The sequence below is a fragment of the Juglans regia genome, chromosome 1 (genome assembly GCF_001411555.2).
Source record: "Juglans regia cultivar Chandler chromosome 1, Walnut 2.0, whole genome shotgun sequence".
Classification (NCBI taxonomy): Eukaryota; Viridiplantae; Streptophyta; class Magnoliopsida; order Fagales; family Juglandaceae; genus Juglans; species Juglans regia.
Genome location: NC_049901.1, coordinates 20941122 through 20965821, shown reverse-complemented (window position 1 = coordinate 20965821; position 24700 = coordinate 20941122). Strand labels below are relative to the sequence as shown.

Here is a 24700-nt window from a genome sequence, read left to right as displayed (position 1 = left end):
TATATCGTGTTATTTCAAGCTCTGTTTCTACATTAGTCTAACTACATTAATCTATTATTTAAAACTAGGAGTTAAGAGTTTGTTTAAGGTCTAGTGGTCAAGATTGTTTATATTTGTTGTCGAAGATCTTAAGTAATTTCTTGATCATTCGATTTACAAGCATTGGCCTTGTACTCTGGTTAGGCGGCCACAATTTGATTGGTAATATAGTACGGTGTTGAAAAGTTTGTGTTGATAATATATATGTTTATATATATCATTAATAATATTAGTATTACTATTTCACTATAATTAATAGTATCATAAGTGATGTAGTATTAGTATAACTAATACTATAGTGAATTATATAATAATTTATATATAGATTTAAAGTATATTACTAATAGTAATAGAGTGTTAGTATAAGATTATAAAGTATAACTTGTAAGTAATATATATTATATACTAATGTATATTAGTATTACTAATTTACTAATATAATTATCAAAAGGATTAATATATTGAGAATTTATTAAGCCATAAAATTTTATTAATATATATTCTATAATATTATTGTATATAATATAAAAAATAATATATAGTATGAAGCGCCACTACCTAATGAAAACTTAGGTTGGCGCCTCCCCTCAAATTTTCATGAAATTTAAACTTCCCTCTCACAGCTTGCAACTCTACAAATTATAGTATGAAGCGCCTCTTATTCCCTTATTTATCAGCCAACAAGTTTACACATGTGAGACACCAATTAGATCGAACCAGCAACCACGTCCTGCATATAATACCGAACCTACAGCCTCTGTTTTAAGCAAGACGAACAGAGCACTGTTCTTCAAACCGAGGGCCATGTCTTGCTGCAGTTGGGCCACGAAGCCACTGCAAGCAGTAACAAAAGACTCCACAACTCCCACGCCATTTTATGCGTAAAAACCCCCTTAGATCATGCTTGCTCTCTCCATTCTCTCTCTCTTTCTCATCACATTAATAATATTTCTCCCTTCCACAGTACAGTATTGCCGCCTCCCAACCACCTTGCGCCGCCGCTTCGTAGCTGCTCTCATGCATGGAGTCTCTGTCGCACATGAGCCCCTGTTTGGTTTTTCTCTCATGGGCTTAACTCCTCTCTCATTTTTCATCTGTCCATGCTCTTTATCAAGCTTTACTTCTTCATGTTCATGCTTATTTGTTGATGTAGTTTGTTGAAATCCTGATATCAAGTTTATTGCTTATTTCAAGCTATGAAGTATTGCTTCAATAATATTCATATTTCTTCTTATATTATTTTATATAACTTGCCACCCCATACGGCATACACGTTGACATGAAGAAATGTAGAAAGTCATGGGGATTAACATTTCCCTATGTCCCTCTGATCATTATTTTTTTGTGTTTTGAGCATATCATGTCTTACAATATTTTCAACAAAAAGAACTGGGTAGGTTGGATCTAATTAACATGGTGAATTAATTATAGCAAATGTATGTATGTTTGGAAAAGGGAAATAAAAAGATCATTGCTTCTTATTTTGTTAACTTTTTTCCACTTTCCATCTATTATTTGACAATTTCTGATGTTTCTCGCTCATGCATAGGAAAGTTATGGTACTAACTTCTGCAACATTGTTTGTGAAAGGAAGAGATGAAGTAGACTTTTACAAGAGGCATCTGGGGAATGAACTCATGTGGAAAGTCGTGCAAATTCTGTTTGGCTAATCTCATATATATATGTAACAGAGTTTCAAAATGGTTTGTGTAACACCCCGTTCCCAGAGGTCCGGAGAGTTAGCGCTTGTAACCTAAATATCAACTCAAAATCACAACTATAAATAATCTAGAGACTCCATAAAATTATTTATTTACCCAAACCAAATATCTATGTTCCTTCATAAGGACAATACATAAATTCTTAATCAAATAAATTGAAACTATCTCAAAGACTCGAAAATATCTTTAACTCATCAAATCAAAATAACTGAAAGTAACCAAATTACTAACTAAGACTCTCAAATAAAAACTTGCACCCTCAAGTACTTATTCCTCAGCGAACATCAAACCTCTATAATACTGCCTACTCTTACTCTCCAGTAGAACCATCAAGATTATTTGAAAAATATTTAGAGATAAGGGGTGAGTTATCAACAACTCAGTAAGCAGAGGACATATACTAGTGTGTAAACATGAGCATTTACAGAGATCAGAATGCAGAACAAAACATTTTCATTTTCAGAGTGCAGAAACAAAACATGTGATCAAAATATCAGAGCGAAGATTCAAAAATAAATTCATTCAAAAATATCTTTTGCCTAAGCATAAATGATGATGATCATCATCAGAACATCATATCAGAACAGAAGCCATGCATAACCCCCGTGGTATGGTTGTAACGCCCCGTTTCCGGAGGTCCGGAGAGTTAGCTCTTAATACCTAAAATCAACTTAAATAATACAACTATAAAGTCCAGAAAATTCCATAAAACATTAATCCAGTTAATTAAACCAAATATCTAAGTTCCTCCATGGGGACAATAAAGAAAACCTCAATAACATAAATTAAAAACACTCCAAAACTCGAAATTATCCTTAACTCATATGATCAAAATAACCGAAAAATAAAATCAGTTTACTAACAATGACTCTCAAGTAAGCACTTGTACCCTCATGTACTTATTCCACTTCGATCATCACACCTTGCTAAAACTTCCTACTTTTATTCTCCAACTGAACCATCAAAATTATCTGAAAAATATATGGAGATAAGGGGTGAATTATCAACAACTCAGTAAGCAGAGAACATATACCAGTGTATAAATATGAGCATTTACAGAAATCAGAATGCAGAATAAAACATTTTCATTTTCAGAGTGCGGAAGCAAAACATGTTATCAAAATATCAGAGCAAAGATTTAGAAATAATTTCATTCAAAATATTCTTTGGCATAACATAAACGATCATCATCATCATTAGAACATCATAACAAAATAGAGGCCATATATAACCCCCGTGGTAGGGTTGTGCATCTGCCGATAGCCGAGCAGAACATAAAACACTCTGTCACTAAGGTGTGCACCCAAAACAGAGACCGCTACTATAACTCGTGGCAGGGCCGTATCCACTACTATAACCCGTGGTTGGGCTGTATCCACTATTATTACCCGTGGTTGGGCCGTATGCCACTATTATTACCAGTGGTTGGGTCATATGCCACTATTATCACTCGTGACAGGGTCGTAACTGAACAGAACGGAAACAGAATCAAATTTAGAATCAGAGAGTCATGCCAAAGGTTTTCAGAAATCACATCTTATCCAAACAGAGTATTGAACAAAATCATATTACAACATAATTTATGCACAAAATTTAATATTCGCTCTCTTTTTCAAAGTTCAGAAACAGAATGTCAAAAATAAGCTCATGTCTACACCAGTCATGACAGAAAATACGTTCTTCTTAAACAGAATCTCATGAGTAATGCAGAACAAATATCTGAGGTTGTTTTCAAATTTCTTTTCATAGCAAAACATGCATCTTTTCCAGAAAGGACTTCAGTTCATTTTATTTAATGCAAAGTCTAGTATAGGAACCCCGCTTACCTGAACTTCTTAGCTTTTCAGAATTTTCCTCAAAATGTCGAACAATTAACAATCGTCACCTATCAAATAATCAAGTAATTCCCGTAAATTTCTAATCAATCACATATTTCGGTATTTAAGCCTAGGCTTATAAAATAACCTATTTTAATTCCTCAAAACCTAAAACCTTTCAAAGCCCAAAATATATCATCCCTTTTTAAAATTGGCAATGTCCATTTAATAACTTCGACTAAAAACATTTAAAAGTCTAACTTATTTACTATTGAAGTGTAATTATAAAATTTAATACTAGATAATATAATTATACCAAAAATATTTTAAATTATACAGCAACCATATAATAAACTAAGTCATAGTAAAAACACAACATTACCGATTATTCCGTTGAAAGAAATAACAACTTTAAAGCATTTAAGAAACATTTTTGACAAACATAATAAAAGACTTTTCTGCCATTATAAAACCCTTCGTGAAAGACAACCCAATCCAGCCGAAAAAAATATATAAACTCAAACCATCTAATGCTTTGGCTTGTAACTCAAGGGTAAAATCGTAATACCCTAGATCTAAGCTTCCCTAACCTTACGTAAAGAGCAAAAATACCTCTAAGTGCAGGGCAACAAGCTACTAGAACCACAAATGCATGCGATGGAAACTCACTAAAACTGGAAATTTAAGCCAACTAAACACTAACAGCACTAACGGGATCCACTAAAACTGAAACTTGTTTTCAAGTTTGAAAAAGAAGGAGGCAGCGACGAGGCTCTTCGAGGAAGGAGGTTACACCAGGGATTCGGTCGGAGCTGAGCGACTTCGGTGGATATGCTGGCAGCTAGGTGGCTGAGTACAGAGGAATAGAGCGATGAGAGAGAGGCCCACTAATGAGAGGGAGAGATACATAGAGAGAGAAAAAGAAATACGTGAGAGGCAGGGGTAGTTTCGGCATGGCTTACCGTGCTGATGATGAACGTACTACTGATCAGGGCTGACGAAGAATATTTAGACAGCGGTTTGAGGTTGGCTGGATGGTTCCCCGTCGTCTATCGAGGCTGAAAAACTGAGGAAGCGAGGCAATTTCTTACTCTGTTTTTGGGTGGCTAAAACAGGGGACAAAGAGACCGTGTGGGGTTCGGCGGAAGAGCCACGATCCGTGGAGATGCAGTGCACGGGTTGTGTCGGTTTCATTTGAGCCGAGCGTGGAGGTTGCTGGTGGCAGCAGTATGGACGATGGAGGGCTGGCTTGCGATTCAAAGTGGTGCGGCGGTTTGTGTTTTGGGCAGTAGTTTTACTAGCATGGAAAAACATGCGACTATAAATATACTGTGAAAACCCTAGATGAAAACCAAACGGACGAGGGATGTGCATGAGGGACGTGCATGCGGCTGGGAAGAGAGTCGTGCGGGTGAGGGAAACTGCTACCTCATAAACCGATAGGTTTTCTAAGGTTTAGTCAAACGAGTGCGGCCTTGATCCGCAACTTATGGGCCAAACGCTAAACAAAAAAAAAAATCACTACTCGATCCATAACCTAAAAACTAAAAATAAATAAATAAATAAAACCATGGTCCAACCATACAAATTCTGAGTCCGGGTGTTATAAGGGTTGTGCATCTGTAGATAGCCAAACATAACATAAATCACTCTGTCACTAAGGTGTACACTCAAAATAGAGAGCACTACTATAACCCGTGGCAGGGCCATATCCACTATTATTACTAGTGGTTGGACCGTATCCACTATTATTACCCGTGGTTGGGCCGTATCCACTATTATAATTCATGGTTGGGCCGTATCCACTATTATTACCAGTGGTTAGGCCGTATCCACTATTGTAACTCGTAGTTGGGCCGTATGCCACTATTATCACCCGTGGCAGGGCAGTAACTGAACAGAGCAGAAACAAAATCAAATTCAGAATCAAAGAGTCATGCCAAAGGTTTTCAGAAATTACGTCTTATCTAAACAGAGTACTGAACAAAATCTTCAGAACAGAACAAAATCATAAGAAAACATAATTTATGCACAAATTTCATATTCGCTCTCTTTTTCAAAGTTCAAAAATAGAATGTCAAAAGTAAGTTCATGTCTACACCAGTCATGACAAAAATACTTTCTTCTTAAACAGAATGTCATGAGTAATGCAGAATAAATAATTGAGGTAGTTCAAATTTCTTTTCATAACCAAATATGTGTATTTTTCAAAAAAATCAACCTCAACTCATTTTATTTTAATGCAAAGTCTAGCATAAGAACCCCACTTACCTAGACTTCTTAGCTTTTCAGAAATTTTCTCAAAATTCGGAACAATTATAAATCATCACCTATAACATAATAACATAATTCTCAGAAATTTCCAATCGAACACATATTTCAATATTTAAGCCTAAGATGCTAAAATAACCTATTTTAATTCCTCAAAACCTAAAATTACAAATCATCATTTTCTAAATCATCAATGTTGATTTAATAACTTTGACCAAAACATTTAAAAGTCTGACCTATTTATTATTGAAAACAAATTATAAATTTTAATACTAGATAATATAATTATCCCAAAATATTTTAAAATAAACCATAACTATTTTTAGATAGACTAAATCATATCTAAAGTGTAAAAATAACATTACACCAACATTGTTTACTTTTAAAATAAATCTTTCCTTAAGAACAATTTAAATAACTTAAACAAATTTTCTGTACATAAAAGATTTTAGACTATTATAAAAGAAAATAAAGCCAACCTATACATATTAAAATTTTTAAAACAGACTAACATAACCTGTAACTCAACGGGTAACACTATAATTTTCATCATAAAATTATTTTATGCATGACCAATTTTACGCTAAGCTTCCATGAGGCTTGATATAAGAAAACATGTTTGTGAAATCATAGTCTGCGAGGAAGAGGCTCACCGATAGGAAGTGAAACGTGCGGCGGAGCGATGGGCTAGGCAGTGGACGATAGTGGTCACGGCGGCGGGGCACAGTGAGAGAGAGAGAGCGTGGAAAGAGAAAGGGTCTTACTGCGGGTGTTGCGTTGTGCAACACGGAGAAACCATGACAACAGGTAGGTAACGTGGTGGAGGCTTGCTTTCTAGTGAGTCACAGTGGCCCGAGGCAGTGGTGGCAATGGTTGCATGGTGCAAGCCTCCTAGTGGTTGGGCAGTTCATGGAGGAGCCTTACGTAGTGGAGAATTTGGCTCTGTTTTGATGAAAAAAAAACAAGGGATGACTTCTCGTGGCTCCCAGTGGTTGGCATCGTGTGTATGGTGCAGGTACGGTGGCTTACCGTTTCACGAGGGGATGGGCAATGACTGGTGGCTTCCGCCATGCAAGGGAAAGACTCGCACTGCGTGGCTTCCGTTCGGCTGAGTGCACACAACGATAGCTTTTCTGATGCAGCAACACCACGGAAAATGACGCCAAAATGCGTCTTGGCTGTCTTGTTTGCAATAGTGGAGTGGTGGTTGAAGAGGGTAGCTGGGGCTGCAACTTGGTGGAGGGATGGACGTCGGACTTGGAGAGACTGATTCGTGCGACAGGAGGCTGAGGAAACCAATATGGTTGGCGGCAGCGAACGTAACAGAGTAGGTTCTCTAAGCATGGCTAATGTGTGTGTATAAATATGATGCAAAAACCCTAGAGATATGAGGGAGACATGCGTACGGACGGAAATTGAGTCGTGTGTGTGCATGGAGTGGATAAAAATACAATATAGACGTGTATGATCATGCATGCCATGAAAGAGAGGAAAAACTTAGGGTGAAAAAAATAGAAGAAAAAAAAAATAAAACGTGCGGGGAGTTAACGTGTGAAAAATAAAATAAACTAAACTAAAACAAAATAAATAAATGAATAAATAAAATTGAACTTGATTGGGTCCGGGTGTTACAGTTTGTGAGTTGAAATGTTTAGGGTTTCATTACATGTAATTATGATTTTATATATAATTGTTATTAAATCACTTTCATGTGATTTGATTTGTAATTTTTTTTTATTATATGAATAATGATCCATTATATCATATTTATTATTCATTTATATATTATATTTTTTTATTGTGGTATATCACATTATTGGTGCGTTTTAATGCAATGTGTCGACAACAAACAAATGACGGTGTTTACATTACGCCATTAATTTATGGATTGCGGTGACAGCGTACTCGTGGCGGCGTTTAGATAAATGTAATTAATTTATTCAATGTGTCATCAATGTACTATTAGTGACATTTAAATAAATGTATCCAATTTATATGATGTGTTGGCAATGTAATAACAACGGTGTTTATGGTTAGGGGTGTAACCGGTCTGGTTTTGGACAAAATCTAAGACCGAACCAATATGTACCGGTTTTGTATTTTCCAAAACCGATTACGCACCGGTTACCCTCCTAAACCTGTACTTCCTGTTTTACCGGTTTCCGGTCCGGTCCGGTCTGGTTTTCCGATTTTTTTAAGACTATTGGTATAGTTATAAGTTATATATTAGTATTAGTTATAAATTATATATTTAATATTAATATTAGTTATAAACTTTTAGTATTAATTATAAGTATAACTATAGTCTATAGTCTATATTAGACTATTAGTATTATTTATAAACTTATATATTAGAACATTTAATGTAATAATTTATAAATTATAATATGAAATTATAAATTAACATTTAATGTATAAATTTATAATTATACATTATATATAAAACTTATATATATTAATATTTAATATATATATATATAATTTTTTTATCAAACTTATATATATAAATATTATTTTTTATATTTTTTTTTATCAACCGGCCCGGTCCAAAAAATCTCTAAACCGGAACCGGCCAGTTTTCACATTCTAAAAACCGGTCCCGGACCGGACCAGTTCAAAACCGCTCTGGACCAGTTTTTCAATTTTTCGGTTTGAATTTACACCTCTATTTATGGTAACGCCGTTATTTTAATTAGTGGCGGCATTTATATTAATGTCGTTAATTTAATAAATGTGTGCCAACTATCTTTAGTGGCATTTAAATAAATTTTGCCAATTTATATGATGCGCCGACAACGTACTTTTTATAGAACAGTTAAAAGAGACAGTAAAAAGAGAGTTAAAAGATAATTAACAGCAATATAACGCCAATATCACTAGAAAGTTAAAGATAATACTATAAGAAAAATTATATACATAAGCCTCACACTTCTGTACACTACTTAAAAATATATGAATTTATTCTTTTACCCTTATGTTTCATGAAATATGAAATATAAAACATGAGGATAAAAGAGTAAAATCATATATTTTTTAAGTGGTGTGTAGAGTGTGAGGCTTATGTGTAGCACAACTCAATACTATAAAAATACTAACTATAAAATTATTTGAGCTGATACGAGTGAAACCGAATTTTATACAAAATGTATCATTAAACAATCGATAATAATTTTCTATTTGCGAAGAAGTTAATTACTTAATAAACGAATCAAACCAATTTCGGATTTAACCGGACGACTCTTGAACCACAAATTATAACTCTATATATGACGGTTTTGAAGGCCACAAATTACTAATTAGGTAGAAAAACTTGCTCTGATTCGGAAGTTCGGGGAGCGAGCTACGGCTTGATGTGGCAGAAAAAAGTCAATTCATACAAGAATATTAACTAATTGCAACAAAATCACTTCAGTAAAACACATAACTTGTCGTACTGAGAGTGAGGTAGCTCCAAAAGATCCATGCCATTGGCTTTGGGAGTTCTACCTTCCCGCCTCCGGCCCGTAGGCATGGGCCTAGGCAATATATCTTGATTAAATGAAGATAGTCCTTGATGATAGTTATAGCTAGTGATCTACTTTATTAATTAGGAGGATTTATTGTTAAGATAGCTCCCAAGGATCCATGCACCGGCATTGGGGGTTCTACCTTCCTTACCCAAAGGCAGGGGCATGCAGCTACCAAACTCTACTGTCTTTATATACCAATTGCAAGCGCAGAAGTAGTACTAGACTCCATAAGAAAGAGTGAGAAAATGGAACTCACAACTATGGAGGCAATGATACAAAGCCAAGCAAAGCTTTGGGGACACATATTTACCTTTACGGACTCCATGGCACTGAGATGTGCCTTGGAGCTCGGCATTGTTGACATCATACACTCCCATGGTGGCCCAATCACTCTATCCCAAATAGCTGCTGGTATAGACTCTCCCTCTCTAAACATCGACAACCTCGCACGCGTCATGAGATTGCTAGTGCGCAAAGATATCTTCACCACTCATCATCAGCCATCAGACTCTGGGGAGATCACTCTCTATGGGTTGACAGCTCACACGTCAAGATGGCTCATACAAGGTTCTGAATTTAGCCTGGTTCCATTCATATTGATGCAAACCCATCCAGGGCTAATGACTTCATGGTTTTCCCTTAGCCAATGTGTCGAGGAAGGTGGCACTGCTTTCAGCAAGGTCCATGGTTGTGAGGTCATAGACTTTGCCCACAACAACCCTGAATTCAATAAAATGTTCAACGATGCAATGGCTTGCACGGCCAAGCTCGTTGCAGAGCCCATCTTATGGGGATACAGAGATGGGTTCGGTTCCATTAATGGCTCGTTGGTGGATGTGGGAGGTGGGACTGGCGAGATGGTGGCTAAGATTGTGAAAGCTCATCCACACATCAAAGCAATCAACTTCGATCTGCCTCATGTTATCACAACGGCACCAATGCACAAAGGGGTCTCCCATGTTGAGGGTAACATGTTTGAGGCCATTCCTAATGCTGATGCAATTCTATTAAAGGTAGTAAATCGACCCAATCCTCAGTTTTAGATCAATTTATGAATGTTTGAGTACATTCACAAATATTAGTCTCGTTCGTTCATTTGCTAGCTTAACATGACAATTCAACCATTTGTTTGATTAGATGTTAGCCAAAGGTGTCATGCATGTCTATATTTTTACCTCAGAAGTTCGACTCGATTTTAAAGGCTGTACTCTTATAAAAAAAAAATCTCTATTCTTCCACTAGGATCCTGAAAAATGCAAATCTAGCTAGAGATTTTACTTATTTTTGTGGGAACCAAATTGTTAATTTGAATATAAATACATGCTTGGCTTATTGTATTAACACTAAATGATTAATTTGTCAATTAGAGTTTCCATGTCGATGCTTGTATCAGTAGCTTTGATATATACCATTATATATACACCCATACAGACTACATACACGTAACCTCGACCCATGTGACTTTTTTCTTTTCTTCATGTAGAGAGTACTGCACGGTTTTAGCGACGAAGATTGCATCAAGATCTTAAAAAACAGTGTAAAGGCAATACCAAAGAAGACTGGGAAGATTATTATTGTGGAACATGTTCTGGATCCCAACGGAAATGGACCATTTGATGAGACAGGCTTAGCATTCGATTTGATAATGATGACAGTAGCCCCGAGTGGAAAGGAGAGGACAGCGCTGGATTGGAAGAAATTGCTCGAAGAAGGAGGCTTTCCCCACCACAAGATCATCAAGATTCCTGCTTTTCTATCTATTATAGAGGCCCACCCAGCATGAAATTAATAGAGAATTAGTGAAGTCTCTTAATTTATATGATAACTATTGCAGCAATGAATAAAAACAAAAGTAATAAAGAGTTTGAGTTTTTAAGATTTCAGAGTTAACCCGACTAATTGCAGCTCCTTTGTTGCATTCAAGTTTTTATGACAGGCAATTTTAGTCATACATTACAACAGAAAAGATTGTTTGGAACAAAAATTTTCATCCCACAAAGTAACATTTTTTTCTCCAAATTGTTTTGGGATGAAAAAATTTCATCCCAATATCACTGTCCCAAAACATCATTTTGGGACGAAATTCAACTTTTCATCCCAAACATATTTTTTGGGATGAAATTTAACGAAATTGTTTGATGGCATTCGAACGTAAATCTGATTCCGAGATGAAAAATTTTTCATCTCAAATTCACGTTGGAGCAGTCAACATATCACGTTCAAACACCGTAGAATGTTTGAACACATTGCATTGCATGTTCAGTTGAATTCTAATATATATACATTCAACCATTTTATTTAGAGACACGTTCGAATAGTATATTTAAGGGTTGAACATATATGTAATGTTCGATGGTGTGAGAAACCATTCAAATAGTTATCACGTTCAAACACAACGATAATTTCGTTCTAAGGTTGTATCTTTGATCGATTGGTATGGATGCGTTCGAACACAAATTGCACACAATGTCCTTTCGAATGTAAATGTACTCGTTTGAATGATGTATAATATTTGTTCGAACAATTTTAGGGCCTTTGAACAATATGTGATATTTTTCTCAAATAATATAATTTTTTTAATAAACATGCATAATATCTTCAAACATATATTAGAAATTTTTCCAGAAACTTAAAAAACAATCTCATTCTTTTTAGATGTTCAAACTAAACAGCAAAAAATATAGTTCGTACACAAGCCTAGACATTTTGGTTTTTAGCTCTCTTTTTACCTTTAGCATGCCGCAGTCTCATCTCCCCCACATTGAAACACAGCAAGGCCACCATCGTCTCTTTCTCCCTCCTACTCATAACCCTGGTCATCCCTTCATCGCACCGTGATCGATTTCGTGTTAGAGATTTTAAGAAGCAACACTACGAGTAAGTATCTTGATCATAAATAAGGATTATCATATGTTAACTAGTTATATATATTATTACTAAACCCAATTCTTTGGAAGCCAATATTTATGTACCACGTATATCATGATATCTGCCATGTAATGCCTCATTCCCGGAGGTCTAGAGAGTTAACTCTTATAACCTAAATCCAACTTCTATAACAAATTTAAATACTTCAATATTCCCAAAAAGTACAAATCCATTTATTCAAACCAAAAATATATGTTTCTCTACCAGGAAACTAAATAAATACCTCAGTGAAATAATTTAAAAAACTTCATAAGCATTTAGAAATATCTAGGACTCCAAATATCAAATAACATAAAATCATAAAACCTACTAAAAAAAAACTCTCCAATAAACTTGTACTCTCATGCAGTTATTCCACTGCGATCATTGCACCTTGCTAAAACTTCATATTCTTGTTCTCCAGCTGAAACATCAAAATTATCTGAAAAATATTTGGAGATAAGGGGTGAGTTATCAACAACTCAGTAAGCAGAGAACATATACCGGTGTGTAAACATGAGCATTTACAGATATCAGAATACAGAACAAAACATTTTCATTTTCAGAATGCGAAAACAGAACATGTTACCAAAATATATAGAGCGAAGATTTAGAAATAATTTCAAAAAATATCCTTTGGCATAGCATAAATGATCATCATAATCATCAGAACATCATATCAGAACAGAAGTTATGTATAACCCCCGTGGTAGGGTCGTGCATCCGCGGATAGCCAAGCAAAACATAAACCACTTTGTTACCAAGGTGTGCACTCAAAACAGAGACAACTACAATAACTCGTGGCAGGGCCGTATCCACTATTATTACATGTGGTTGGACCGTATCCACTATTATAACCCGTGGTTGGGCCGTATCCACTATTATTACCCGTGGTTGGGCCCTATCCACCATTGTAATCCGTGATTGGGCCGAATGCCACTATTATCACCCGTGGCAGAGCCGTAACTGGACAGAGCAGAAACAGAATCAAATTCAGAATCAGAGAGTCATGCCAAAGGTTTTCATAAATCACGTCTTATCCAAACAGAGTACTGAACAAAATCTTCAGAACAAAACAAAATCATATCACAACATAATTTATATACAAATTTCATATTCGCTCTCTTTTTCAAAGTTCAGAAACAGAATGTCAATAATAAGCTCATATCTACACCATTCACGACAAAAATGCTTTCTCTTTCATCAAGATTCAATGAGTAATAACAAACAAATAACTAAGGCTATTTCCACATTTCTTTTCAAAACATATAATGCATATTTTTATAAATCAACCTCAGTTCATTTTTATTTTTATGTAAATTCTAGTATAGAAACCCTGCTTACCTGGACTTCTTAGCTTTTTAGAATTTTCCTCAAAATGTCGAACAATTAACAATCATCACCTATAAAATAATCAACTAATTCCCATAAATTTCCAATCAACCACTTATTTCGATATTTAATCCTAAGTTTCTAAAATAACCTATTTAATTCCTCAAAACCTAAAATTTCATAACCTTAAATTATAAATCATCACTTTCTAAAATCATCAATATTGATTTAATAACTTTGACCAAAACATTTAAAAGTATGACCTATTTATTATTGAAAAAAAATTATAAAGTTTAATACTAGATAATATAATTATCTCAAAATATTTTAAAATAAACCATAACTATTTTTAAATAGACTGAATCATATCTAAAGTGTAAAAACAACATTACACCAATATTATTTACTCTAAAAATAAAACTTCACTTAATAACATGTTAAAATACTTAAGTGATTTTCTGTGATCATAATTAAAATGTAAAAAAAATAAAATTTCTCACTTACTATAAAAATAATATATTACTAAAATAATATGCTACCATTATTTTCTGTACAATTTCTTATACTTTCCACATAAACCATGTTAGAACAGATTTAATAAAAATAAAATTTCAAATTGAAACCATCTAATAATAAGGGAAAAACTGTAATTCCATATCTAAATAATATGTAGTAAAGGGTATTAATGTAATTTCTCCATTCTTTGAAAACCAACCGCACGGCAAAAACTGTGTAAAACACAAAACGTGCATGGCAGGGCTTACCCAAGGAGAAAACACGCGGCAGAGGAAAAGGAGTGGCGTGGAGTCACCGTCGGAGTTCTCTATGCTGGTGGTAACGACGTGGAAGCGCTAGCACCGTGTCTGGTGGCTTTGAAAGACAAGTGCACCGGCTGTGTGTTGCTCTGTTTTCGGGGGCTAAAACAGAGTCTTGCGTGAGGCGTTGCTGCGGTGCACTGCTATTGCTAGGCGTTTCCTGGACGTGGAGGCAGTAGCTGTTCCACGGTGGTCCCGTGGTTGACACTAGGAAAACTGGCTGCTGGGCTTCACGTGGTGGTGATGACGGCACCGAAGTTGGACGGTGGGAGGGGCATGCAATGCACCGATGTGATTTATGACAGTGCACGTACTTTGTGGTTTAGGATAGCAGAGGTTGTTGTTCTGCCGTGGGGTTCACGGTTTGCCAAAGGCTGGGTGGTGGGGCTACCACACGGTGGTTTACATTGTGCTAGGAGGAGCCGTGGTTGCTGTTTGCGTGGGGTGGAGAGGCTAGCGGCTTGGGTAGAAATATATCTGTTACTTGAAGCAAGTGATGTCGAGAGGTGGTATGGGAGAGATGCAGAGCGGCAACCCTAGATTTGATGGGTGAGTTTCTACGTGAGATTTTTATATAAGGAAAAGCTAGTAAACCCTATAGAAGAAAAATGTGCATCACGTGAAGACGTGAACATCATGGGGTCTGATCTTTGATCTCACATCTTGGGGTTTGGGCATGCAAAAAAAATTCGGGCTTTCTCTATGAGTTTTAGGCCCGTAGTCTATTTTTTAAAAAAAACAACTATTTGAAAAAAAAATCAAATGGGCTTTTCGCACATAAAAATCCAAAATTTTTGAAAACAACTTCGCACTGGTCCCGGGTGTTACATGCCAACACGTCATTCATCATTTATAATTGATGATCATTTTTCATTCTGCATATTATAGTTATGTATGTATTATGCTTCTTATACATCTCACGCTGCATAAGACACATTAGCTTTTATAAGATCAACTGAATGATAAAGATCAAATTAATTATATGGTCATTTAGATGCATGATATCATTGTAGATATGGTGGCAAGCCAAAAACTCAAGGGTGGTCCACCATAGTATTTTATCATATCAGATCACCGGTTCCTCTTATGGTCACACGATGTGGGACCGGTGCACACCCTTGCACACAAGGTTAAGTGTTGGTCAGTCAGACAAGTCAGTTAATCCAGATAAGTTAGATAATTCAGATTTGTCAAACATTTTCAAGTCATGTTCAATGTCATTATCATATTTATGAACAGTCATGATTTTAATTCTCAACAAAATATTATGAAAATCTTATGTTAATTATGTTTATGTTATGATGGTCTTACTGATTCATCGACTCATTTTAGTTGTTTTTATGTTTTTAAATGACTCAAGTTAAAATATTTATGAAAGTAGAGCTACAAGACGGGACTTGGTCCAGGGAGGCGTGACACAGACCTAAATCATGTACAGAGATGTAAGTCATGATTTTGATAGTAACAAAGTTTGAGAAATTTTAATAAATGCTTTCGCACACGCACATTTATGATTTCGGGATTTTAATACAAAACGTATGGGTGAAAAACCGACCCCTCGGTTTTGTTTTGTGCACAAACTGAAACCAACCGAAACTGATACTTTGGGGAAGAAAACCGACAGTGTAAGGGGTAAAACCAGCCGGTACGATTGCCGACCGGTTCACTGTCAGTTTGGCGGTTTGTTGGAAATTAGTTGTGTCTCTTAAAAAAAAAAAAACATTGCCCAAAGTAATTAATCAATCCAACCAGGCAACCACCAAATTCAAAAAACCAGAAAATATAAATCATAAACAACAGAATCATCTAAGAATCCAAGAAATCGTAAACAACATAATCATCTAAAAATCCAAGAAAATAGTAAATCAATCAAGAAAATAGAAAGAACACGAGACAAAAAAAAAATTATATGGAGAGTGGACAGGATGAAATAAGGGGGACGGCTGAGGAAGCTGCCGATGCCGATGCCGTTGGAGAGTGGACACTAGACTGGAGGGCAAGGGCTTGAAACAGAGGGACGTGGAGGGCTGCGCCGCTGTGGACGCTGGAAGGGATGAGTCACCGCCCCACTGGTGACAGAGAGGATTGAGTGTTGTGAGCTCAAAATGACGAAATGAGAAGAGACTGAGCGCAAGGTTGTTTAAACCCTAGGAAAAAAACGGAGTCGTTCGGCTTATGCTAGACGACACCATTCCCTTTTTTTTTTTTTTTAAACTGCATAAGCAAAACGACGTTGTTTCACCGGGAAACGGTATCGTTTTAGAATGGATTATATGCATAAAACAAATTGGTTTAAGACATCGGCCGGTTCAGCAATTTTCTACTGGTTTGAACCAAGACTGAACCGGTCGACGTCGGTTTTGATAAAATTCCACCGTCCGCAGACTGGTTCAGAGCACGGCTGGCCAGTCTAAGTTGGTCCCAATCAGTACTTTGATTTCTAGTACAACACTAACAAAAAGACGTTATTTATTATAAAGAATATTTTTACTTGGTGCAACTATTTGTACTTGGTGCTTTTGTAACAAAATTAAATTTTAAGTCATGGTTAGTAGTAGCACTCTGACTTTTTTGAGATTTCTAAAAGTGATTTTATCCTTAACCGTGGAGAGTGGGTGCTGTTGGAAATAACGCATTGTGCAAAAGAGTATTTTAGTACTTACAATATAAACAATCATTCCACCAACGGCTATATACGCTTGCGTTCTTTACAAGAATTTTCCCCCAACAATCATCATTTCACAAAGCTTGTGACCAGCCGCTCATTTTTCTCTCGATTGGTCACGCATCTTGCTTTTACGTTTTAGATTTTAAAGTTGTATTTTAAACATTGCAGATGATTTTTAAATGGAGTCCAATATTGAAAGTCTTCAAAATATTTTAAATGTCTAAAATTATTTTAAAGAGTGTATTTTTAGTGATATTGAACCAAGCCCAATTTTGAAAGTAAGCCTTTTTATATTTTGGAACCCCAAAAATAATATAGCTTTAGCAAATCATTTTATTTAAATTATTTTAGTTCTTTAAAAGTATTATGTAATATTCATTATTTCATTTTAAGTTGAAAACTCTATTTATTTAAATGGTTTTATTTCTCTTAGAACTATTTAGCTAACTTCATCGTTTTATTTTATGATGAAAGATTATATGTTTAGAATTTAAGTTGGGTTTTAAATTAGTCCCATCATATTTCTATTTTATTTTCCTATTTTTAGTTAGTTTATTATCTGTGTTTAATTTCTACCATTAGATCAATCTGGAAACCCCTAGATGAAAGGTTGGGATTAGATTCCAAAAACCTTAACTTTTCCCATTCACTTTCCCTATTCTCTCTCTCTCCCCTCCCATCCCTCTAGTCGTCGCCCTCCCCCAACCCGATCTCCATTCTCCAGCGTTGCCCGCCGCACCGCCACCATATCAACTAACCCGCAACAGTCTCTCCTCCCTCGGCCACCTTCCTTCCCCAATCCTCTCCTCCCGAGCCTCAGCCCTTGGTTCCTTGCTGTTGAGTTTCCTCCATCACCATGGGCCGCCGTAGGTCGGCCCAAATCTCAGCACCGAACCACCACCGTGAGCAACCCCCAGCCCCACGTAACTACCTTTCTCATCTTCCCCAAGCGTCACCTCTCTCTCTCGGATCTCCTAACAGCAACCATCGAGAGACGCCACAAGCCAGCAACGTAGCCACCCACGACAGCAAGGCTGCCACCAGCCCCTCCACCGAAGCCACCCTTTCTCCTCCATTCCCAGCCCGAGGCCCTCCCCCCTCTCTCTTGCTCTATGCTGCAAGCCATGGCCTCAGCCCATCCTCCTAGCACTATCGCAACCTCCCAGCGCCACGAGTCGTTGTGATGTCACCCTACACCCACCATTGCAACCCAGCCATTTCCCCTCCACAGATCCACACACACTCCCCTCTCTCCTTCGTGCATGGCCAAACCTAGCCAAGACCAAAACCCACCTCCTGTCGCCACCACGAAGCCCCACCAAACCCTAGTTGAAAGCAACCCAAAAAAGCCCCTGTTTTAAGTCACAGCAGTGAGCACCATACGGTACTCACCACATAAACCAATGGCTTTCGATGCAACGAGACCTTGCCAAACAGTAAGCAATGCAATGAGTCAGCCCGACGTATGGTATAATTTCTATTCCTTTCCTTGAAAGTTATTTTTTTGTGAAACTTGACTGGCATTGTGGACTGTGCTATTGTTGTGAAGTGCATGGTGTTGTGATTGTGCTCTGTTGTGAGCTATGGATGGAATAGTTGGTGGTAGTTGTGTAACTGAAGTGATGGGATTATACGTGAAAGGTGTTGTTGTTGTGTAGTGTAAAGTGTGAAGTGATGGGGCTGTTATGCAATGTCGATAGGTGATGTGAAGTGTTGGGATTACTGTGAACGGTATTGTGGAGTAATTTCTGATGTGACTGAGTAGTTTGAAGTGATGGGTTTGTTTGTAGGGGTGGCGTAGTTGGTGTTATGGCAGAGTGCTATGGAGTGACGGGGGTTAAATGTAGAGTTGTATTGTGAGAAGAATGGGGTGATTGGATAGTGGTGCAGTGATCGGATGCCATGTGAAATGATGGGATCAAGGTGTAGTTTGTAAGTGGTTAGGATTGTGAAGGTTGGGTAAGACTATGAAACCTGATGATATTTTGTGTTTGAGTTGGACGTTAGTGTCAGTGTATGAAGCTTGTTTACACAAGTAGACATTTTAGTAGATTATAAGTTAATCTTAGGTGATAAAAGGGGTAAGGTACATGTGTAAATTGGTTGGAGACATGTGCCAGACAGATTTTTCGTATGTAATGGATAATATGTATTAAACATGAGTACATGATATTTAAGCCTCAAGGTTGGCTTAAAGTTGTGTATTATGCATGGTTAAAGATTATGGTGAAGTGTTAGTTAGGTTATACATGAATGAAGGAACGGATGTATATATGTATTGACTAGGATTGAGTTGTATAACTTGGTTGGTCCGATTTGGTTGGTCCGAATTATGCATCGGAAGTGATGGTTTGGTAGGAAGAGTGTGATGAAGGCGATAGTGTGTCTTAACCCTTAAAGTGAATCGGGTTCACCTTAAAGGATAAGAACTTGATGTAGAATGCTATGTGTTTGAAAAGTGACCTCAAGTGGGTTCCAAGATATGGGTTTGAGAATTTAGGAAACGTGATAAAGGAAAGTATAGAAGATGAACTTGGATATAAGAGTATGTCTGAGTGAAGGAAATACAAGTGGAGGATAGTTTATGTATTTTCTAAGTTTTAGTTACTTATATACTTGAGAAAGGAAATGATGTTAAGGTTATGTATATGCATGTAGGCTATCATCTGACACACACATGAATGGACTGCATGAAATGAATATGGTATGGAGTTCAGGTAAGTATTATGTTCATACTCTTATAGAGTTTTCTAATGATATGAAATAAAAAAGAAATGTTTCTCTTTGTAATGCTTTATGAAATGAAATGAAAGGATGCTTATGAAAGAATGCTAACTATAAATGTTTAAAGGTATATATATATATATATATATAGACATTCTTTGGCAGCCCCTGTTTATGCACCCCAAGTAATAGTTATATGCATGTGAATTGATGTTATATATAGTAGTTATTATCCTTATTTTCATGAAATTAAATGTTAAGGTTTATGCTTGACACTTTGAAATGATGTTTAAATGATGCGATGAAAGTGTTTGTAAATGACGTTATAAATTGATGTTTAAATGAAACTATGAAATGATATTTAAATGATGCTATGAAAAGATTTTCAAATGAGGTCATGAAATAAAGTTTAAATGATGCTATGAAATGAATGTTTAATGGATGCTATGAAACGATATTTACTGATGATGTTCACGCTTATGCTTTGAAATTATGTTTATGAAATGAATGAAAAGAAATGAAAAGGAGAGGACTGCATGGAATGAATGAAAAAGAAATTACTTAAATGAATGAATATTTTAATGTATGAAAATACGTAACGAGCATGACTTAATGAATAAATTATGGTACCAAAGGATTGGACAGATTGTAATGCCGGGTAAGTAGTACTGGTTGTGCACCCAGTGCTACCCTCTGACTGAAAGGGATTTCCACCCTATGTCCACTGGCGGAATCTGGGTCCAAAAGTCCACTAACACCAACACACGAGAAATAACATTGTGTACCAGCCTAAGGAAAAGTGAAAAGAGTTAGAAAAAGTCTACTATGCCGGCCCATACATATTGCTCGATTTGACCACTCGGTGGATTTTTTTTATTTTTATTTTTTACTGAATGATGAAGAAAGTGATTTTCAATGTATTAATGTCTTTTTTTATTTTTTAAAAATATTTAAATACATTAAAAAAATGTGAATAGAAAAATGAAAAAAAAAAGTTACTTTTGCAACTAGCGGTAACACCGAGCGGTGCTACTCGGGTGGCAAAGTAGCACCTTTCAAAGAGTTAAATTGAATGTTGTACGATCATTTAGCTTTTTATGAAGTATTTACAAGGTGTGGGGGATGTTCTCTGAGAAATGAAAACATTAAGTTTCACCTTGTAATGTTTTCAAAGAAAGTAAATGTTTTACATAAAGTATGTAGATGAATGCATGAATGAAAATCTATGTTAGTATAGTTTTATAGTATGAAGTAATACTCACTAAGTATTTGACTCACTTTAGTTTTTATGTATGTCCCTCCCCCTCTCAAGGACAAAACGAGGAAGAAGCGTTAGGACAAACATGGCTTAAGGGAAAGGTTACAGAAGTCTAGACAAATTTTATGTAACATATGAAAGATTATTTTTGTAAAAGGACTTTTAAATTTAACTTAATGATTTCTGCTAAAAAACTCTCTCTTATATTTAAAGAGTACACTTTAGTTTTAAACTTAGAATCTTTCATATATTGGGAAGGAAAGAGAAAAAAGTTTAAATGGGCCATTAATTTCCGTCTCATTTTCTAAAATCATTTTTTAAAGTCTCACCACAATGACGGAGTTACAAATACCTTGTGTGCTCTTATTTCTATAAATTCCATGTCTATTCTTGGTGTCTTCCATCCCCAAAACTCTCTCATATTATAGGCATATGATTAGTTTTATTGTTTTTCCTTTCGATACCTTCAAAACAGACAAGCTTATCTATATGATAGATTTCTATAGAGAAGATACGGGTTGTTGATGTTGTGTTTCGTAGCCTGAGCACTTCCTTAATAATTAAGCCCACGCCACCTACAAACAAGAAGAAAGGGATCTGATGACGTCTGGAGTCACTCCAATACCAAAATCAGTGAACGATTCTCTATAAACAACTCTAAAGCATAGTAAGAACAATCAAAAGTTGAGAGAGAGCTCCCATAGAAGGGATGCCCGTTATTTATACCTGATACGTGCTAGGCCTGTCCCGCTGTTGGGAGGTCGTGGCATGTCAGGTGTCAGACCTGCTACCACTCATTTTCTACCGACACAGTGTTTCAGCCCGCGGCTCTGGCAGCTAAAGGAGATCGTGGCATGCCAGCCGTGCTAGGCCTGTCCCACTGCTGGGAGGTCATGACATATCAGGCGTTATACCTACTACCACTCATTTCCTGCCGCCACGGTGTGTCAACCCGAGGCTCTAGCTGCTGAAGGAGATCGTGGCGTGTCAACCGGGCAAGGCCTATCTTGCTACTTTATGCCCGACTTGGGTGTCAGATCATGGGCAAGCCGTCATTCGTATGTGGGGTGAGCCGTTGCATGTCGGGTGTGTTCGCTTGAATTTTGTGTACTTAGTGATTATTAATATTTTTTTAATTAATTGATTTAAAAAGGGTGATAAAAATATTCTTATATCCGCTTTGAATTATATTATAAAGAGCCTATAACCCGCATGATAATTGGGTTCGATCGAGTCCATTTCCTTTATCGATTTAATTCTTCTAGAAATAAACCAAATAAATCAATCACGTGGCCTGAAATCCCATTAACAATTACAAACAATATTGACATGCAACTTTTATAATTAAAGAACAAAGTTTTTCTTTAAAAAGGGTTGGAATTTATTTAAAAAAATATTATTTATATTTTGAGCATATGATAAATTCATTTTTTTATTATTATTTAAATGACTCAAGACACTAGTTAATTTGGACTTTTAAAAATACATGCTCAAAATATAAACAGTACCGTGGTCCGTGCCCAACATCGATTGTCTTCTAGAATCTATACTACATGACGCAAGCGCGCTAGGATACTTAATTTAATGGCCGGCTTCCCTTATTTAACCAATGAGGTAGCTAAAACTGATTCCGCAACAGTTCTGTAACACCAGCAGCCCCTTTTTTCACAATAGAAATTTGCAATGCTATTCACTTCTGTGGTACCACACAGGAGCATCCCACCCTTTAATTCAGACCATCCAAAACAGCCTTTGTCTCTCATTATGCCAAACTAGAAAAGTTTCCTTTCTGCCTTCATCCAGTTCCCATCTCAGAGCATGTTTGGAACAAACAATAAATTTGAGTAAAGAATTTGAGTTGTATTTTAAGTTTTTTGTTTGCGAAAACGGTTGGATTCATTGACAAGATATCTACAAGGAAGAATTTTTAAGGGTGCCTTTTTAGGTTTTTGTAATATGATTTTGGTTCTTTTTTTTCCAAAAAAAAAAAAAACTTATTGTGCAGAAGATATTATTTTGGGGTTTTAAACATGGAAAATGATAGATATAATTTTTACAACTTTTAATATAACTATGTTCTAAATTAGGGGTATTTTTGTAAAGTAACATCACTTTACATAAATACCCTCATTTTAAAACATAGTTATATAAAGAGTTGTAAAAAAATATTTACATATATCATTACTCTTTAAACATGTTTATGTTGAAAATTGAAGAAAACTTTTTTACCTATCATCAAGAATGAAAGGAAAAATATTTGGAAAAAAACTAGTTTTTTTAATGCCAAAAATCGAACAATAGTCCCGAATGGAAGAAAGAGTCATTCCCGGCCTGTCATGACAATCTGGGCCTCGATCGGTGTAGTCTGGAGCCCTCGGCATGGTCCAGTGCGGCTGTGCATATGTTCATGGCAGTTAATGAAAAATAAATACTGAGAATGTAAAAGTGAGATGGAAACACAAATTTACATGGTTCGGCATATTGCCTACATCAACAGGGCTTTTTGGGGAGGGGATAACCTACTATAATATGCTTATTTATAATCAGTCATGGTCTTTCATACTCTCTATACCATGGAGATTAGAACTATATTTTTCTGGTGGAAATCTCATCACTGGAGCTCCTATCCTAAGATAAAAGAAGCTGAAAAAGAAGTCGAAAAAGTCCCCTGTCTGGTCGTTTCCTTTTATAGGCCCATCTTTTCGAGTGCCCCAAAGGAGTGGTGAGGATTTGCCACCTTCCCTTACATGTCTAACATCTTCCTTTCCTTTCCATTTTCTTTCATTTTCCTTTTATCTCGGCAGCCTCATTTCCCTTGTCCCCTCCTTATCTTCCCTTCCTCTCTCTTCCATTATCTTCTCGTAGTAGGACCTCTCCCCTTGGGCTAGGCTTAGTAGGCTTAGTTTGTGTTGTGTATATTTTATCCCTTCCAGTTGTATGCGATTCTTAAGGGTCATTTGTTCTAAAAAGGACCTTGAGAATCTTTAAATATAAAATATGCAATCAAAATGATCCCTCGAATTTCATAGAGAAGTAAACTCAGGGAGTGGTTTACTGGTTATCCGTTTGACTTGCATTAAGCGACAAAGATTTTTGGGCATGGAGTTAGGCGGGAGTTGTACTCGACCACGTAAAATGCGATCACGGAGCTCAGATGTGGTGGGAGATGAACTCGACCATATAATATGCGCACGAGGGTGGTCGAGCAATCAAGTGACTTGCCCGCCTACTCGAGCGCTTGGGAGTTAGGGCGGTCATTGACATTTCCCTTCTGTTAACTTGTTATAAAAATGGTGGCCAGCTTGGAAGCCGAAAGACTAGACCCACCTCTTTGACATGATGGAGATCGAGCAATTCGTAAGGAATGACTCGCCTATCGTTGTTGAAAAGTGTATATTCATTCGACGTTTTTATTTTCAATGGTGTTGGGGAGATTTTTCCCTTCCAATGTGAGCCACTATTAACGTTCCCAGTTTACAATTAGTGTGGGAGTTTGTATATGGTCACCCATGCAAAATGGTTATGTAACGCCTGTCCTTGTGGTGAGACTCTTTACAAAATATTTTAGAAAGGATGACGGGAATTACCGATCAATTTAAAACCTTTTTACTTGCATACCCAGGGTGCAAGGCTCTACGT

General features: G+C 36.4%; 1 protein-coding gene across 1 annotated transcript; it reads left to right on the top strand.

Moving 5' to 3' along the window:
• The first annotated feature begins 9560 nt into the window (after positions 1-9560).
• LOC108989060 (desmethylxanthohumol 6'-O-methyltransferase-like) lies at positions 9561-11247 on the top strand. Its single transcript, XM_035688157.1, has 2 exons — positions 9561-10370; positions 10841-11247. The coding sequence occupies exons 1-2, from the start codon at positions 9603-9605 to the stop codon at positions 11138-11140; spliced, it is 1068 nt and encodes a 355-aa protein (XP_035544050.1). The 5' UTR covers positions 9561-9602; the 3' UTR covers positions 11141-11247.
• The last annotated feature ends 13453 nt before the right edge of the window (positions 11248-24700 follow it).